Raw genomic sequence first — 17,326 nt, 5'->3', positions numbered from 1 at the left:
AAAACAAGAGTAAACAGGAGAAGAAAAAACAGGTAGAGCGAGACTATTAGGGAGAGGCAGGGCAGATAGATGCTGTACGAATCAGAAAAATGTAAGAGAGAATAAGAAGGAGGGCACGGAGAGTAAGAGCAAAAGAGCAAGGCCAAATGCACTGAGAGAAAATAGAGTGAGAGGACACAGAGTAAGAAAGACAGAGATACTGTGGAGGAGGAAAACGAGCATACAGAATGGAGAAAGCAGGAGGACTGATCATGTGGAGAAAAAGGAAGTTTGGGGGTGGAGGGGCACCAATGAACAGCTCTTTGTCTGCATCCCAAATCACAGGATGATTAGTACATCACTGGGTGCAAATATTTACCTGAGTCTGATCACAGAGGGGAGGGCACTCTAATTAGTACTGAAGTGGCTAATGTGAAGGCTGCACTAATGATGAAGACAATGATGCGCTGTATAATTGGCAATGCCCAAAATCCTTTTACAGTAATGCATTTGAAGAAATATATCAAAAGTAAAATTTTACAATCAAGATTTTTTGTTTTATTTTGAAGCATAAAGCGAGGTAGACCAACCAAAAAAATCAACAGAGAAAATTTGAAGGTACAGAGATGCAATAAAAATGGAAAAGCTCCAAGATGAGCCAAAAAAGATTGATCACTTTTTTGACATTGTGCCCGATGTCAGTGGTGCTGGTTCTAGGCCTGTGGTTTGTTGAGAAGTACAGGCTGCAGGCATCTGATATGTTGAAGGACCAGGATGATCATCTTGCATTCGCAATACAATAATAAAATACAGCAGCATTTCATATAGTTTTAAATCTACTTTCTTGGTAGCAGGTTTATGTTGTAGGTTAAGTATTTGGTTTGGAATGAAGGGATCAGAGTGTCATGTAATAATGAGGAAAAGGAAGGAGATGTGGGGAAAAATGTAGAATTGTAAAATTAAGTCATTCTTATTTAATTGCAAGACTAAAATTTATTTCATAAACTTCAAACTGAAACTTGTCAAACAGCAAAGAACCGTAGAGGATACATTTATACTAGGGCTTTGAATAAAGATTATTTTACAAATCGATTAATCTGTCAATTATTAATTAATGGATTAATAATCAGGTAATAAAAGGTTCCTGAAAGAAGATTTTTTACGAACTGGATAGAGCATATTTAGTAGTATTTTTTTTTTTACTTAAATGCAAAATGATTAGATATTTTGTAACAATTGTGATATTATTACTGCTCTAAGTGGGTCACTCTGTCAGCTAAAGACATATTTTATAGTCTATACTCCAGTTAACGATTAATCTATTAATAAATTAGTTGACAATTATTTCAATAATCGATTAATCATGATTAATCCGATCAATTTTTTTCAGCCCTAATTTATACATATACATACAGTACATACATCTTATCAATGACCAGAGCTGCCTTGGCATATTTATGTATTTGTTTGATCATGATGCATATGAAATTATATTCTATGACAAAACAAATCCTTTGCTACATTACTAGAAAGCAACATTCAGTCCTTTTGTAACACGGCCACAAATAAGGTGAAATAAAATAGTTTTTATTTTTTCCTTAACTGGAACAGAAGCCATCTTCTGACTAGAGGAATGAGCTAAAATGTTATTGGTCGAACATTTTCAACATTGGCGTGCTCTATAGGGAAATTAGGCTAGTTAAATATGTGGGAGCTGCACAATAATAAAATTCCATGTAAAAAGGAAGCATTAATAAATTATTATAAAAGCATCAAATTTAACTGAGTGACTGTCATATTGCAAGAAGCAAGAGCAAAGACTGATAAGACTCCAAAATTCTGAGTAGAAAATGCTTCAATACTTCAAAATTTAAATTTTTAAAGGTTTTGTTTTAATTTCTACAATTTCATATTCTTTGCTTTTGAAAAAAAAAAATGTCTCTCCCCTTTAAAATATGTATAACTAAACTCTCTTGTCATTGTTTGCCTGAAATGTGCCATTTTATCCTGTGTCTTTGCGCCCTCCCCTCTAGAAAAGGTTCCAATTGGCTTTGATTGTTAAAATAAATTGCAGAGGTCAAGCAGCGGGCCATTCTTTGTTTGGAGCGTAACAAACCGGCCATTAAGGAAGCATTATTTAAACACGAGGTAGACAAGTAAATGGTGGCAAAGGAAGGCAATTTATTTAACACCTTTTCTTGCATAAATACTTTCATCAAAATTGCACAATTGAAAAGAAAGGGGGGGGTAGACGGAAAAATTCATACTGCATTCATCAATTACTGGCAAGGCACCTAAAGTACCTTAGAATCAGCATCCTTATTATAACCCCAATTCATTTTGCAAAGTGTGTGTGTTTATTTTAACTGTCTATTGTTTATTTTAACTGTCTATTGTAGCTTGACTTCTCTGCATTTTTAGACAAAAACATTTTTTTCTCAACCATTGTCCAGTCTTGCTGCCAGTCTACCCACAAGGATCCAGAGCAGTAGCTGCAAGTGCTAACAGGGATAGGGAGCTAAAAGTGGTGGCAGAGATTTTCATTGCAAACAAACACTATGAGTAAATGGGTATCTCTGACATCCACACACAGAGATAAAGCTGGCTCGCTAACCTGTAGTGGGACTCTGAGTTTGGCACAGCTGGCAGTGCCTGAGCATACTGGGCACCATCTTTCTCCCTCAGTGCCAGTCTTGGCCCATGCTCATCACATTCAGATTTGCCGAGCTCCATTGGCAGGATGTAGATGGTCACTGTTGCTTGCTTTCATGCTCCAGTACCAAATACAATGCTGCACTTTAACAGAGAAGAGGCTTTCCTGCAATTCAAGCTGCGTCTCACTTTATTACCAGGAGAGAAAACCATAGTCTTTCATTTGTATTTCGTATCTTTATAGCACCTTTATCCTTATCACTGCTTCAAATATCTCCTTTGTTTTGGCACTGCAGAAAATTTCACAGATTTAAGTATGTATTTTTCCAACATATGGTTTACCTGAATTTGACACAGTAGCATATACGAGTTTATTTCCATTCTGATGCTCTTTATGTTCTTAACATGCTAAAAAAAATTCCGGTGCATAAGCGTCAAAACTTAGAGACCCTTAAAGTGGTCGTAGAATGCAAAACCGAGTTTATATTACATTTCCTTATTTGGTTCTGGCCTGTACTTTTGGCACGCCCCGGGGGGGCGGGTATGAAGTATCGACTCCTGGGCCGCTGACTGAACCGAACCTCAGCAGAGAGCCATGAGCCACCCGTCCTCAGCTGGAGGAGGGGGGCTGGGTGCCGGTAAGGCAGGCGGGGGGAAGCACGGGGCCGCCTGTGTCCAGGCCACCGTCACCGGGTCGGGTTCGGTCGCTCGGCCCCCTGCTGGCCCCCTGCTGGCTCCCTGCACCAAGCAGCCCCAGAGCTCACGGCTCAGTTCTGCTGCACTGTAGTCAACTAAAATCCTGGACGATTTTGAAATTTAGGTATGAAAAGTAGGACATGTCCTGGAAAAAGGGGACGTCTGGTCACCCTATCATATCAACCATTTCGATGTTTCAATGAGTGAGTGCTTGTTGCTATTAGTGTTGCACCGATACCGATACCAGTATCAGACGGGGCCCTGATACTGCCCTAAAATGGTGGTATCGGTATCGGCAAGTACCAACAAATAGGGCACCGATACCATTTTGAGAGCCATAAGTTTATTCAACTATTGTCACCCACTCCTGGTAGGCAATAAAAAGTTCTACTGGATTCACTTTGTATTAGATTTTTTCCTGCTTCACAAAGGTAGGCAGCAGCTTGACAAAGCCATGATGGCAATTATTTTACATTATTATGGTATCGGTATCGGCCGATACTGCACAGCCAGGTATCGGGTATCGGTATCGGGGCCAAAAAATGGCATCGCCGCAACACTAGATGCTATGATGTGTCTTTGCTCAGAAGCTTTGCTCGTTGTAAACCAACCAATCAGCGCACAGCTCATCTAAATATTCATGAGCATACCATAAAAGAAGGAAAACCTGTCGTTTCATTCTAGGGATTTTAACCAGGCTTGCATTAGGGCTCATAGAACAGCAAATATTCCATTTTCAGCCCAACCAGTGTTACACACCCTATTCAGAGACCTTAAGTACAGTACCAGCACCAAATACCCTACATAATCATTCTATGACCCCTTTAATATGTCAAATTTCTATAAGTAGTTCTCAAATATTTCAGCAATGATAACATAATTCCATCTCATACCAAGCTTTGCTGATGCACTGTCTACGCTGAGGAAAATTTACCGAGATATATTATTGACAAGACAGATTTAAATGCTGTAACGTTTACAGGCTTCCTTTAACAAGTTACTGTAAATTTAGTTGTTTGTATAAACACCTTTACAGAAGGCAGTTATTTCACTTTTCTAAATTTTAAGATTTTTTTTTCTGTTTTCAAATCACTGGCCTTTATTTATTTTTCTTAAATTACATCACCGTTTTTTTTAACAGATAGCAATAGTACTAAAACCTGGGCTATAGAAATGTGTTGCAGTTCATTAAAGCAGATGTGATCATGTTAAAATGCTCTGCTTCATTTTGCTGTCTGCAGTTTACAGTCTTCTGTATTAGTTTTAATATTTGTTAGCGTTCCGTTCCTATAAAGCAAACAGCTGTGAAAACCCACTGGAACAATCCACCCCCAAAACACAAACATTCACTCTACATGCTCATGCAATATTGTCTCATGTGGGCAGGTTACTTCATGTTAGCTGTCAGTATCAACTGTTGGGGAATCTTAAAGGATTTTAAATAGTTATTGAAACCTTAAAGTTATGAAGAAGTGTTAAAGGTTAGAAAAATACTGTTGTTTAATTAAAATAAACCCTTTTTTCTGACTAACTTAAAGAATAAATTTGCCAATCTTGAAATAAACGTTTTATCCTCTTGTCCTACAACCTTGTTTGTGCTTTCTTATTTTATTTTGCTTATTTGCTAAGATTGCGTTTGCTCTATCTAGTATAGTTTACAGGTATTTTTATGATCTTGCTACATCCTGTTCATTGTTTCATGGGCCAGAATAGTGCAAGACATGACAGACTGTTAAATCGGTAACTTCCAAAAGTTTTAAGTGTTAAAAGAAAGTAGAGCTTCTGAAGAAAGTTCATGAACCACTTTATTAATCCTAAGAATTGCTGTTTAGGAATTTAATCTGTTTATGTCTGGTTGCATTATCATGTAGCAACACAGCCCTGTGATCAGTTTAATGTTTTCCTCCCATCTGATTATCATCCTGTCAAGAATCTGATGAGATGGCGAGCCTAAGCATGCTGACACTGTCTTATAAGGAGCCTGATTATTGAGTTCCTGTATATTAGGGCTTCACCACATCCTCTGGAAAAGATCATTATTTGTCTTAAGTTTTTGGACGTCTTTAGTGTTTTAGTTTTTTTCCTTCCTTTCATCTGTTTCTTTATTTGTTTGGATTATCCAAAATCTTTCATGTTTTTTTCTCCTTCCGGTTGAAAAGCTTTTCTCTCTTTCTCCCTCTCACCTATATTTGATCTGTTTCATGTTGAGCCTCTCTCTCACTCTGTCACTATCTGTTTCCAGGCCAGCTGGCAGCACATATCTGCCCTCAGGTGTTTTATTGACGAGTTTCTCTCTCCTGCTTTGTACCTACCCATTCAGGCATCCCTCCATCCGGCCAATCTCTGCCAGTGCTCCCTGGTGGCTGTGCTTTGGCCGGCTGTGGATTGAGACTGTGATGTGTTGTTTTTGACACCTGCTTCAGCTCAGACTGACTCACCCCTACACAGAATATTTTCCTTTTTTATTATTTTCGGCAATTTTATTCTTTCAGTTAGTAGAAACAGTAAGACTGAAAGGAGCGAGATACAGCATTCAGCCTACTCTAAAACATATTTATTTAGATTCTATTAATATAAGAAATATTATAAATAACAAAAAGCTTAAACCTCAAATAACATTTTCTAAGTAATACATTTTTTTTATATTTGATGATCTGTAGAGCACTTTGGTCACATTGGGTACTTTTTAAATACTGATTGATAAAATTTTATAACCTTTTTTTAAACAACTAATAAAGTTGAATTGCAATCTAAAGCAGCACTAAATATTTTTTAGTGGCTCTCCCTCTACCGGATCTTTTAAAAATATCACCATTGTAAACACATCCTTTTGCCTTGCATCCCCCTACTCAATGTAATTGGAAGATGCATTTCAGGATAATATATATGAAGAGGAGCATAGTGCTGCATAATCTAAACTGGTGCACTGAAGCTTCTTGCTAACCTGGCAGTAGCCAGATTGATATAGGTAGAACTGAGTTGAGTTCTACGTTACCAATCTGGGATGAGTACTGTTCAGTCTGTCCGTATAAAGGAGGGACTTTGAGCTGATTGGGTGACGTGCCAACTAGGACCCGCCTTCCATAATAGTGTAATTGCCTTTCAGCCAAGTGTAGAAGAGTAAGCTGATAAGTCATACATTTTCCAAATCCTGTCGGAAGAAAAGTACAGACAACTTTCTAATCTACAGATGCACAAAGTGAAGAAGCATATGTGAACCAATGTGGACTCACATTTTTGGTAATTACACTGTGATTGCCTATGTTTGTCACAACCACAATATTTCCCAGCTCCCAAAGTTGATCATCCTGTGAGAAATCAAAACATCTCGTAGCTACTGTCTTTCAGCCAGGTGACTAGCAGTGTGCAGCTTCAGATGGGCCAGGGATATAACTATAGACAATCACAGACACTCTGACCCTTTCTCTGGCTTTTCATTGAAAGGATTTAGTCTCTTTTCCAATGTTCTGCCAGATAAAATTTGTTCTAGTTTGGAACAACAAATCTCAGCACCATGGGGGTGGAATGATTTTTTAGTTTTGAAATGTTTAAGGTGGGAATTCTAAACATATGATGTTTTGTTTTCATTTCTGCTCTCTTAGTTTATTTTTGGTATTTTTGTTGAAAGTGCTGTAAAAATATTGGCATCTGCCTGTGACTTGGTATCAAATACTTGGATCATTAGTTGAAGATGTGTCATACAGCTTTTTATGATGCCTGATATTGCATCGGACACAGATCACTGAATCCAGCATTTTCTTTGCAGACGTTTGTTCACCTTGTTTATGTTCTGTGGCACAGTACTGAGTTGCTCTCTGCTTAAGATAGCATCCTCTGTTGTTTCTCTCCTGATTCATCAGATTTTTTTATGGAAGACCACTCCTTTTTGGTATGGGGAATAGGAGAAGATGGGATCAAAACTCCCCAACTCTTATTCTTTGTAATTCGCTTAATATGGGAATCTGTGTTTTTATGTGAAAAGCTGATAAGAAAAGATTGATTGCTGTTAGAGAATGATGTCTGTGGAAAGCTGAGCATTTTTTTTTTATTAAATTCTTTTGTGAAACTAGCTCTTTTGAAAATATGAAATGGATTAAAATCATAAACTCCTCAAAAAACAGATTATTACCATCCAGGTATTAGGCAGGGACATGTTGCTGATATCAAATAATTTTGGCTGCTAAAATGAAAGCTGCTAAAAAACATATGTTTGCATTTTCAAAATATTTAAACCCTGAAACCCTAAATTTGTTTTAATGCATTAAATAAAAATACTGCCACCATCATGCCTATTGAAAATGACTACAATTTGAAAGTACACTGGTGAGAAAAAACAAGCCTTTATGTGAAGCAGCCAAATACTAGCTCAGTAGTCTGACCAATTAGTAAGCTAATATCAGCTTGTTACACTCCCACTGTTACTTTCAAGAGCAGAACTGCAAAAGCTATGATAATCTAGATAATACATTGTGGAAAGAAATGACACCCACTGTGTCAAAATGTGGTAAGGCAGATGCCTGCTAGTAATGGCTGAAAGATCACCAAGACACCATTGCTCTCAGACTGCAGAGTCCACAGGAGAGCAGCCTCCATCTTCACTAACCATCCACTAACTTCCACTAACCAGCAGTAGAGATGGTTAGTGGACTTAAACCCAGAGGGGCAGCAATATAAGATACAGCACTAGGCTAAAGGATGCTTTTTTTTTCACCAAATGTATTTAATGTATTTAATGTTTATTTTATTTCAGGGCAGTCACTAAATAGGTCATAATCTCAGAGTTCCTTATGTGTTTGAATGCTTTTAGATTTTGCACGTTTGGTTGCATTTATCAAGGACTGCCCATGTATGGATAGTTTGTTTTTCTATACCATTTTACATGTTTCCTTTTAAGAATGGTGCAAAGTTTAAGTCATTTCATTGGTGACTGATTTGGTTTCCTATTTTTTTTTTACATAACACTTAACTCGATATAGTAATTAATTCTTTCATTAATGCATAAACATTTAAGTAAAAAAAAAATGTATGTCTATCTATCTATCTATCTATCTATCTATCTATCTATCTATCTATCTAATCTATCTATCTATCTATCTATCTATCTATCTATCTACTGTATACTACCATATATATATATATATATATATATATATATATATATATATATATATATATATATATATATATATATATATATATATATATATATATATATATATATATATACATATATGATTATTATTATTATTTTTTTTTTTTTTTTGATAGTCAATGCTTTTGTCAAAACCAAAATAGAAATAATGGTGTATCACACTGGGTTTCGCCAGAAAACTGGCTGATATGTGTCACTAGGGTCGCTCACCAGTGTTCAGCCAGTGACTAAAACTAAGCTTTGTAATGTTGGTAAAGTTTACAGATATAATAATAAACAGAAATAAAGTGCAAAGAAGGAACCAACTACCTGATCACTTAAAGGCCAAGGCATTTAACCTGACCAGCTATTGCTTCACGCTTCAGCCTAAATATCGATGCAAAGACTTTATTAATTGACAAATATAGAACATTAAGCAATTTATATGTCATTTTAGTCTTATATCATTGATTGTTTGTTTGCTTTTTTTGTCAAATATTTTTGCATTTCAAGTGCAACTACACATTTTGTCTCTCTCTATCGTGCAGATAACCATTATCTTGGCTAAATGTTTTACTAGGAACTCAATGAAGAGTGAAGATCCTTAAATATTCTCCTTTTAACTTTTAAACCAAGACCATCTGTGCAAATCATTTTATCCTGTTCATATACATTAATATACAACGTGTTCCATCTTTGAGATCTATCCACTAAACTTGGGATCATCTAACCGCTTTGAGTTGAATCCTCTTATTCAATGTTTAGAATCCTGTCTCTCACAAAGTACTAGCATCACTGCTGGACAGCTCCGCCTCATCTAGCTATGACTCAGCTAACGTTTATGAGACCGGCTTAGTCATGGTGCGCAACGGTTGGTCACCAGGGAAGCGAAAGAGGTCCACGTCTTCTTCAACTTCAGAAAAAGAAAATGTTTAACCATTTGTTAATGAAATGTTGTATTACTTTAAGAAGTTAGTGCCAACAGGTAGAAACAGGAAGCGGGTGATGAGGGGAAAAAGAACTGACCTATGACCATATATTTGTACATGTATCAACCATATAGTGTCTCCATTGCACTTTTAACTAAGCCACCTTTTATGTTATAAAAATTTGTTTAAAGTATATAAATAAATTACGCTTACAGTAGCTTGGCAGGGTGGCAAGTAAAGCCTGGTGGCCCGCTAGGCTTATAATACAGTAGGGGAAACCTTGATGACAAAACTAAATGTTTGAATATGCAGTTATAATAATTAAAGTAATGCATAAGCATTCCCACTTGATAATTGTTGCTCTTCTGTTTAAACAGAAAGCAAGTAGATCTTTTCTTGTTTGCATTTCTGTGACAAGGCTGTGAAACCAGAGCAGTGCAGTGGGAATCTTATGGCCATGCCTGCCGTCTACCTGTGCTGTTCACTGCTGCAGTCTGTTAAACAAGAGCAAAGTAGGATACAGTATGGTCAACGAGTAAAGACTTGAACACATAAAGGCGATTTTGCTTGAGGGAGTCCAGGTCTCCCACGCTGGCAGCAGCCACAGCAATCTTTTCCCATGCTACAAAATGTAACTCATAATCTGCAAGGTTCCTCTTCTTCACTCTCACTTCCATCACTGTGGTCAGACTTCCTTCATGCCTGCTGTTTGAGTAAATCCACAGAGGAGCTGAGGGCCAATCACCAATGCACCTGCATACGCTGACATATGTCAGATGTGACAGAACAGAGTTGTGTGCCTACTGACAGGCTCTTTCTGATGTTGTGATTAGAGAAGCCACTACTGACAGGTCTTCTGATTGTGTATGTGTTTCAGGCTTTTCATTATGCAGGATCTGACCCTGTCACTCTATTGGCTACCTTCAGCTGCTTACTCAACATTCATAAAGTACTTGAAAGATACTTTAGTGTCGTACAGAGTTAAAAAACAGCATGGGTAGTTGGAGCACAAGTGCGACTGAAAATAACAAGGAAAAAAATTATAGGAGCAACTGATGGGGAGTAAGAAAAGGGCAAGTGAAAGAAAGGCTGAAAAATTTATTCTGAAGGAAAAAATGATACCGAAAAGTAGCAAGATGGGAGGAAAGCAGACAAACTTTTAACTTTTAGCCCTTTAACTTTTAACTTTTAGCCCTTTAAATTGTTCATCTCATTGTATTTTTCAATAACGCATTTTTTGCACAAATGCCATTTTGCACTGAACCACTGCAACTTGCACACTGTCTCTTATCCTCTGCACTGTTCACACTTTGACCACTGCTGCACTTTTTGTATTTTTCTATAACTCGTGCCATTTGAAATATCAATGCAACGTTCATAAGCTGTATGTAACGCAATTTCGTTCTGTATGCACCCTGTGCATACAAAATGACAAATAAAGAAGTCTAAGTCTAAGTCTCTAACAAAGCTTGCAAGCGATGGTGAGAGAGAAATGGGGTAGAGGGATGGGAGGAAGAGGATGAATAGGGTAATAATGGCTTAGTGTGAGAGCTGCTGTGGAGAAAGAGAGAACGGCTGAGTGAAGAAGAGAACAAAATGAGGCTGAGGGCACTCAGACAGATAGAATTAGACACACCGCAGAGGTTCAGTGTGTGCGCGACAGAGCCAGAGAGTGTGTTTGTTTTTACGTGTTTCTGTGTGCTGTGATAACATGAGTGCAGGCAGCAGGATTTATAGGAGTGCAGTGCTTTTACCATGTGTGTGAATGAATGGCTCAAAGGGAGGAAAATATGGTCGATTTTCTGAATATATTAATGATAATACTAGTTTTTTGCTGTTGTAATTAGCATTGCAATAATTTTTTTATTGTAAAGATTGTATTGGAGATTCCTAGTGGAAAAGGTTATTGGATTACGAAGCTCTCATTGTGCAGGTTATTCCTTTGAACAAATATAATAATAGTAACAAAATACAACTGAGAAGCTTTTAAGCTCCTGCAGCGATCTTAGTTTTAACAGAAATTACATAAATTCTTACATCAAAAGCTATGGTATTTTATGGTTGCTTGTGTATAGATACTTAAGTAGCTCCTATTTTATCATAGTTATAAAGCAAACCTTTACTTTTATACACCATTTTTTGACCCAAAGAAATCTGATTAATTCCCCAAATCAGGCAAATGTATAGCATGTGTTGATTCCCATTAGGCCCTTATTTTTTAAAGACGTTTACCTTTATACATCTAATTACAGGTGCTGGTCATAAAATTAGAATATCATGAAAAAGTAGATTGATTTCAGTAATTCCATTTAAAAAGTGAAACTTGTATATTATATTCATACATTACATACAAACTCATATATTTCAGATGTTTATTTTGTTTAATTTTGATGATTACAAATGACAACAAATGAAAATCTCAAATTCATCATATCAGAAAATTAGAATATTACTGAAGACCAATAAAAACAAAGGATTTATAGAAATGTTGGCCAACTGAAAAGTATGAACATGAAAAGTATGAGCATGTACAGCACTCAGTATTTAGTTGGGCCTCCTTTGGCCTGTATTACTGCAGCAATGCGGCGTGGCATGGAGTCGATCAGTCTGTGGCACTGCTCAGGTGTTATGATAGCCCAGGTTGCTCTAATAGTGGCTTTTAGCTCTTCTGAATTGTTGGGTCTGGTGTATTGCATCTTCTTCTTCACAATACCCCATAGATTTTCTATGGGGTTAAGGTCAGGAGAGTTTGCTGGCCAATTAAGAACAGGGATACCATGGTCCTTCAACCAGGTACTGGTAGCTTTGGCACTGTGTGCAGGTGCCAAGTCCTGTTGGAAAATGAAATCTGCATCTCCAAAAAGTTGGTCAGCTGCAGGAAGCATGAAGTGCTCTAAAACTTCCTGGTATGTGGCTGCGTTGACCCTGGACCTCAGAAAACACAATGGACCAACACCAGCAGATGACATGGCACCCCAAACCATCACTGACTGTGGAAACTTTACACTGGACTTCAAGCAACGTGGATGAAGTGCCTCTCTTCTTTTCCTCCAGACTCTGGGACCTTGATTTCCAAAGGAAATGCAAAATTTACTTTCATCAGAGAACATGACTTTGGACCACTCACCAGCAGTCCAGTCCTGTTTCTCTTTAGCCCAGGCAAGACGCTTCTGACGCTGTCTGTGGTTCAAGAGTGGCTTGACACAAGGAATGCGACAGCAGAAACCCATGTCTTTCATACGTCTGTGTGTGGTGGTTCTTGAAGCACTCACTCCAGCTGCAGTCCACTCTTAGTGAATCTCCCCCACATTTTTGAATGGGTTTTGTTTCACAATCCTCTCCAGGGTGCGGTTATCTCTCTTGCTTGTACACTTTTTTCGACCACATCTTTTCCTTCCCTTCGCCTCTCTATTAATGTGCTTGGACACTGAGCTCTGTGAACAGCCAGCCTCTTTAGCGATGACCTTTTGTGTCTTGCCCTCCTTGTGCAAGGTGTCGATGGTCGTCTTTTGGACAACTGTCAAGTCAGCAGTCTTCCCCATGATTGTGTAGCCTATAGAACTAGACTGAAAGACCATTTAAAGGCTTTTGCAGGTGGTTTGAGTTAATTAGCTGATTAGAGTGTGGCACCAGGGGCCATCAATTTTGAACCTTTTCACAATATTCTAATTTTCTGATATGATGAATTTGAGATTTTCATTTGTTGTCATTTGTAATCATCAAAATTAAACAAAATAAACATCTGAAATATATGAGTTTGTATGTAATGTATGAATATAATATACAAGTTTCACTTTTTAAATGGAATTACTGAAATCAATCTACTTTTTCATGATATTCTAATTTTATGACCAGCACCTGTATATAAATTACTTTATTATAATTATGCAGGGAGTTTTACAGATTATATGGACACTATTGATGTTTTTTTCACTGTAAATCCGATTCTAAAGGGCATAGACACAGTCCATTTAGGACATAAACTAAATATTCATCTAGTTATTGAAATTACAAATGAATAAAAAAATAATCTATTAGGGATTATACAGCACAAAGCCAGAAGCAGAAACCAGCATTCATTTTTTTCCAACTTACTCATTTTATGGCATTGCAAGAAACTATTTCACGTACTGTTTGTACTGTACATAGCATGAAAAAATATGTTTCAAGCATTTCTTTCACATTCATAAAGTACAAAGCACAGCTACATTTAACATGTGGTTTACTTATTGAAATCTCTCAGCTTCAATGTCCGATCCGTCTGCTTGTATCTGCATAAGCAGCTAATGTGTTTATTTGATCGTCCATCAAGAAGCCAGGAGAGTTTCATACTGATTTTTAACCCATATTGCAACATCTCTAATTCCTTACTAATTGGTCTTAAAACATCAAATGAAACCCTCTGAAATGCTGACCTGATATCTAATAAAAACCAAATGCGTTTCAGCTAGTCCATAAAGCTAAGAATCAATGAGGAAAATAAAAAGGGCATTAGATTATCGCTGCTTTAGTAGATTGCCAAACTTTCTAATTTTCCTCGATTTAATGTTATTTCACCTAACTATCTGTAAGAAAAGGAGTTAAAAACGTCAGCATTTTGTTTAACTAAGACAAAATAGTACTTTCAGAAATAGCTAATCAACTAATTTAATAGATAACTGAGCTATTTTTCTGAAATATGGGATGAAGGAGTGAGAGACAGAGAAAAGCTGAGGTAGACAGGACTCCATTAGATTGAGCATTAGAGAGTGTGAAGGTGCTAAAAGACCCGACAATAGTTGGTGCCTTAATGTGGTCTCTATCCTGGTTCTTCACTCCAACACCTCTTTATGTGTTTTTCTCAGTGGTTTCCAACTCACATAGCTCATTAAGAAAGTGTTTGAATGCAGCAAAAGGCTTAATGTGCTGTTGATGTGCATGCTTTGCTTCATATTCACTGTGTATCTTCCTCCTTTACAATATTTGACACGATTTTACATCCTCTTCTCTCTTTGTCTTTCTCTCTCTCCCTCCTTCACAGGCAGAGATCGTCAAGCGTCTCAGTGCCATCTGTGCTCAGATCATCCCTTTCCTCTCTCAGGAGGTAAGTGCTGCCAGACACACTTACTGTAGACACAGGCACACAAAATATGACCAAAAAAAAAAGAAACTCAACTACTTGCACTTTTAAGTAACTTTGTCAGAGAAATGTAAATGCGTCTTTCGTCGAACACTAAGTTAAATGGGAAAGTGATTGAAAACAAGGTCTAATTTAGAGAATTTAGGTATTATTAATGCACATCATATACTCATTAAAACAATACGCAAGTCTGCGTATTGATAAAAGCACGGCTCATTAACTTTGCCATGTGAATTGCATCTGCAGAAAATGAATGCTGTTGATTGCACATACTCCTGGTGTTCGTGATTGAAAGAAAAAAGAAAATTAGAGCAACAGTTCACAGTATTAGTTTAAATATCTGGTTCACAACAATCTGTGATTTTAAAATGAACACACTTATTAATTACAAAATCAAATCTTCTTTTGAAGGTTACATATTTTGATTAATCCCATCATCACACTTTTTTTTGTTAGATTTTTGAACAATCAGAAGATAGTTTCATTTCAAACCAGATTTTTTTAAAAGTACATATTTACTTACATGACCCTGTTCATATCAATGGAGCGGTTTTCATATTTCCTCCTTTCAAAACCACAAACTTCACTTAGGTCGTCGCTTTGTATGCTGCCATTTTACCTAAACAGACCAGCACAAAGCTGTAAGGAGAAATGGGAAGTGGAAGGCAAAGGATATAAGGTCTCTAAAATGTGTTAGAAATAGACATTTGGAGGTATGGTGTACATTTCTGTAAGGCCTCTCTGAGTCAGTAACCTTGCGCTGCAAGAAGGATTGTCGCAAGATCTGAGTTTGTCTCAGACCAAATCCCACTTGAAAGACTCCCGCTAAAAGCTACGTCTAATAAAAACCAGCGGGTCGGACCTATACTATGCCAGCAGTGGTTTTTGGGGCGGGACATGTAGGAATGACAAGAGTCATAAGGGCCTTGCCTGGGCATTACAAACTTACCTGTCGATACCGCAATTGACTCAGTTTTAGCTAAAATAGTGACAATTTCTTGTCTAAAAAGCTAGTGCGCTAGTTATGAAAAAACTCAAGAAACTGCATGATTGGCTGAAAGCATATTATAGAAGGCGGGTATTAACCTGGGACGTCACCTCATCAGCTCGAAGTGTTGTACTAAACATCCCTCATTGATAACATAGAACTCAACTCAGTTCTACACATATCAATCTGGCTATTGCCAGTCAGTGCTTTGCAAAGCCACCTTTTCTGCAGTATAGCTGGAAGTCCTTTGGGGTATGTCTCTACCGACTTTGGACCTAGCTCCAGCTCTTTCATCTTAGATGAAGGATGTCTGGTCCGAATGTTGAATGGATGAAGGTCTTAGATCAGGAGTCTGCAACCTTTTCTATGCAAAGAGCAATTGTTGTCCTTTTTCCGGCTAAATAAAAGTGGTTTAGAGCCACAAAATATGCACAGTGCACTTTCTTCTATAGATAATTATTTTATGTAAAAACATATTATAAAAAAACAAAGCATTACCAAGGTAATTTAAAGAAAAATAGCTCTAAAAGCATGTTTCCTATTCTTTGAAAGTCACTCTGCTGTGAAAATTCATTTCAAATATTCTTTATAAAACACTACAACTTCTAAGACTGGTATTTGTTATTATAGTGCATTAGTTCTTTATTATTTCATTTTTAGCCACTATTAAGAGCAATTGAAGGGCCACATGTGGATTTGGAGGTTACAAACCCTGGTCTAGACTCTGACTGGGTTATTCTAATAAATGAAAATGCTTTGGTCTGTAGCAGCTACTGCAGCTCAGACCTCTTGTTATCTCTATCTAGTTTTATTTCAGTGTTTCCCTGTTTCAAGTTTATCTACATTCCCATCAACCCCAACAAGTTAACCTATCACTGCTGAAAAAGGCATGGTACAGCCACCTTAGTATTGTACTTTGGTGGTGTTTTAGGTGTGAATTTCAATGTTTGCACCACTTATTGGTAAGGTTAAAAGTTCATTTTTTTTTTGTTTAATCTGACCAGACAACCTCCTTACACACATTTACCCTGTACTGTTTTTATTTGAAAATGCCCATCTTTTTATAAACCACATATTTTTTACTGCCACTTTTCTGTATAGGCCAGATATGTGGAGTGGGCAACAAACAAAGCTCCACTTTCTGTAGGTTTTCTAGTGTAATACTTTCTATTTTTGGTAGATATGAGTATTTATAACATTAACCCTACTTTAAAAATTTCAGCACCTTTTCCCCTGATCTATTGGATGTCTTTATTGGTCTCCATGATCCTGTTTACACACTGATGTTCTCTAAAAACACTTCGGAGTCCTTCACAGACCAGCTGTATTTCCTCAAACTTTTTCATGTGAAAAAAAAAGTTACCGTATATATTTTTTTCCGTCAGCATTACAATTATTGCCTTAATTATCCAGGCCTATGACCTAAAATCACAGTTAAAACATTACCCTCAGTTGGGATATGAACAAATGCGAAAATGCTCAGGGGATGGGAACACTTTTGTAAGCCAGTATGTCTCAGTTCTAATCACAGTTTGCTTCTATGGCAAATGGCACGTTCAGTTCTTTTCATGATCAAAGCCAACTCTTTGAGCCAAAAAGACCACCATAGCTGATGCTTCATATGTGGCCCACTGATTACAATGCTACATCTGAGGGAAATGACAGAAAGCCTTGGCTTTGGAGCCAGCTATTAAGGTTTTTGTGACAAAGACAAACTGACGTTAAGATTAGTGTATTGTTTTAAAAAAAATTACATCTTGTGATTTGCAAATCGAGTACTGTAATTTCTTAAAGGCTCCTTGGGGTTGTCTTATTATTCTCTCTTTTTTGAG

General features: G+C 37.1%; 1 protein-coding gene across 1 annotated transcript in view; it reads left to right on the top strand.

Moving 5' to 3' along the window:
* The window catches only part of tle2b (TLE family member 2, transcriptional corepressor b), a 48,182-nt gene that overhangs the window by 4,462 nt on the left and 26,394 nt on the right, over positions 1-17,326 (top strand). The window contains exon 2 of the mRNA XM_038301724.1: positions 14,408-14,470. Coding sequence (XP_038157652.1) covers positions 14,408-14,470 — 63 coding nt within the window. The remainder of the gene's footprint in view (positions 1-14,407; positions 14,471-17,326) is intronic.

The sequence above is a fragment of the Cyprinodon tularosa genome, unplaced genomic scaffold (genome assembly GCF_016077235.1).
Source record: "Cyprinodon tularosa strain WSP-4 unplaced genomic scaffold, ASM1607723v1 ctg473, whole genome shotgun sequence".
NCBI lineage: Eukaryota > Metazoa > Chordata > Actinopteri > Cyprinodontiformes > Cyprinodontidae > Cyprinodon > Cyprinodon tularosa.
This window is presented reverse-complemented; position numbering and strand designations above follow the sequence as displayed.